General features: G+C 39.0%; 1 protein-coding gene across 1 annotated transcript in view; it reads left to right on the top strand.

The window, feature by feature from the left end:
• The window catches only part of TTC3 (tetratricopeptide repeat domain 3), a 62,965-nt gene that overhangs the window by 41,351 nt on the left and 19,022 nt on the right, over window positions 1–2,592 (top strand). Inside the window, 1 exon segment of the mRNA XM_023724418.1 lies at window positions 1,776–1,915. Within this exon segment, the coding sequence (XP_023580186.1) occupies window positions 1,776–1,915 (140 nt within the window).

Here is a 2,592-nt window from a genome sequence, read left to right as displayed (position 1 = left end):
AAGACTGTCTCTTCTACATTTCAGACATATTCTGGTTAAATAGGCCCTTGTGGGTTTCAAACATGGTTTTTTGTGAGGAGACATATTGCAAGTTACAACCAACTAACTTGTAAATGAACTTTTGGATTGTAATTCATTAATAGGGTGGGAGCTGCCCGTATTGGAAAAGACTTGATGGTGTGCTAATTTGTATAAGGTAAATAAAGTTTTGCCTGTTCAGAAGCACCTATAATGTGTAAACGAGTATGGCTTATAATTACATCATTCTTAATACAGTTTTTTTTTTTTTATGCCTTTGATTTGTAGTCTTTCTGAAACACTTGGAAATTTCTGCTCTGTTCCTTTCAAAAAATGATTGCAAGGTCCAAACTGAGTTCCTATATGTATTTTGTTCATTCATGGATTTCCTTTATTTAAACATCCATATCTAGGCCAGTTTCCCTGTCTCTTTTCCTCCCCTTGCCTCCCCAACTTAGTAACCCACTACCTTCAAGTTGATTCTGATTCATGGCACCCTGGTAGACCTTCCTTACTGCTCTCTTTTTGTTAATGGGATTTTTGCTTAGTTATTCCTCCTAGGTAGAAATTTATCACAACTTATGTCAGTCTCTGTTTTGCATCGGATATCCAACTGGGCACATACCGATTCTCTTCTAAAGATTTCCTTTCTTTATCATCCCTACTATTACCACCAGCATCCTCATTGTCTCTGACCTGGACTGTTGCAGTGTGCTTTTAGAAGATCTTCCCTTCCTCTAATCTAGAGTTTTCTAAATTGAGGGTTGTGATCTATAATTGGCCTATGAAATCAGTTTTATGATGGTGACCAGAATTATTTTTTTAGAATAGAATAGAAATATCAGAATGTATCTCAGAAAGTAAGGCCAAATTTGTTTTTAGTTATATGTGTGTGTGCACAGATATACATGTATATACATACATATATGTACACGTGTGTGTATATATGTACACATTTTATGGGTCGTTATTAAAATGTGTTTGTTATTGTGGGTCCCAGGAAAATGTGAAGGCCCTTGCTCTGGCCTAACATTTCATTGTATCCTCCCATCCACCCGTAATCTGAAAACTAACTTTCAGAGTTATCTTTCAAAAATAAAAGTCTAATCACCTCGTTGCCTTGCTTAGGATCCTTCAGTGGCTGCCGGCTCCCTTTTGTATGCAGGAGAGAGTCCACATTCCTTAGCATAGCTTAGGCCCTTCACAACTTGCTCCCAAGCCGTCTCATCTGCTCTTCTCCTTGCCCTGTCTTCCATTCTTAATGCCTTGTGCTCCAGCCACGTAGCACCTCTTGTCCAAACATACCTTACTCTTTTCTCCTTCTACCTTTCTGTTCCCACTGCTTGGACCCCATTCTCCATGTGGCAGAGTCATCTTTGAAGACTGAGATCAAGTAACAACAACAACAAAAAAAGTTAAATCAAGTAGAAAAGAAAATCACCTATTTGAGAAGCCCTTCCCGACTCCCAGATGGTCTGGTATCCCTCTGTTTGTTCTTGTTTGGGGACATGACTGCCTCCCCTCCATGCTCATTCCCGAGGGCAGAGGCCATGTATCGCGCGTCTTATCCCAGGCTTAGCGGTGGGAGCACAGCCTGGCCCAGAGTGCAGCTCACTAAGTGCCTCACTGAACTCCAGTCATTTCCTCTGTTACGCCATCCCAGTTCTATCCCTTCAACCTTTCAGGCTTGTTTTGTTTTTTTGTTTTTTTTTAGTAAATCTTGCCATTCATTTAAGTACTTTCTAAAATGTCTTTAGGTCTCAAAGACGGAATTAGAGTGGTTCATCCAGGATTTGGAAAAAGAAACTAAAAAATGGCAACAAGAGAAAAAAGAAACCCAGGAAAAAGTAAAAGCCCTGAAGAAGAAAGTCAGAAGGCTTTCCATTGCCAGTGAAACGTAAGTAACAGTCGAGAGGCGACAGTTGTTCTTGTGTTTAAGAAAAAGATTTTGGAATTTTTTTGGCGGGGGGGTCATTTTAACATTTCTGATACTTATTTTCAAACTATATGAAGCAAAGTGAGAATCTACAGATAGTGTTTCTGATACTGCTTTCATGCTGTTTTTATCTCATTTTTAAAACTCACCTAAAATTTTTTTCTAAACTTAACCGTGTTTTAAGATAAATTATATAAAAATTGGAGTAGCCTGGGACTGAGAATCAATAAAGAACTGATTCTTTCTAGTCCTGACACCACCTCTTACTTTGACCATTACCCTTGGCCCTCATTTTCCTTATCTGTAAAATGAGGGTTAATGTAGAGCTGAGGTTCTTTTCAGCACTAAGATTCTGGGATGATTATCTAACTTGTAACTATTTTCATCCTGAATCTTTAAATTACTAAGTTTGATCCTATAATGTGAAGGGCATGGTACTGTATACAGAACCTGGGTATAATTGTCAAGTGGCCTGTCTTATTTATCTAGGGTTGCTATAACAGAAATACCACAATTATTTGGTGGGTGGGTGGGTGGCTTAACAAACAGAAATGTATTTTCTCACAGTTTAAGAGGCTAGAAGTCTGAATTCAGGGCACCGGCTCTAGGGACAGGCTTTTTCTCTGTCGGCTCTCGGG

This window comes from Trichechus manatus, unplaced genomic scaffold, assembly GCF_000243295.1.
Source record: "Trichechus manatus latirostris isolate Lorelei unplaced genomic scaffold, TriManLat1.0 scaffold00245, whole genome shotgun sequence".
NCBI lineage: Eukaryota > Metazoa > Chordata > Mammalia > Sirenia > Trichechidae > Trichechus > Trichechus manatus.
Note: the sequence above shows the minus strand (reverse complement) of the source record. Positions and strands in the feature narration are given on the sequence as shown.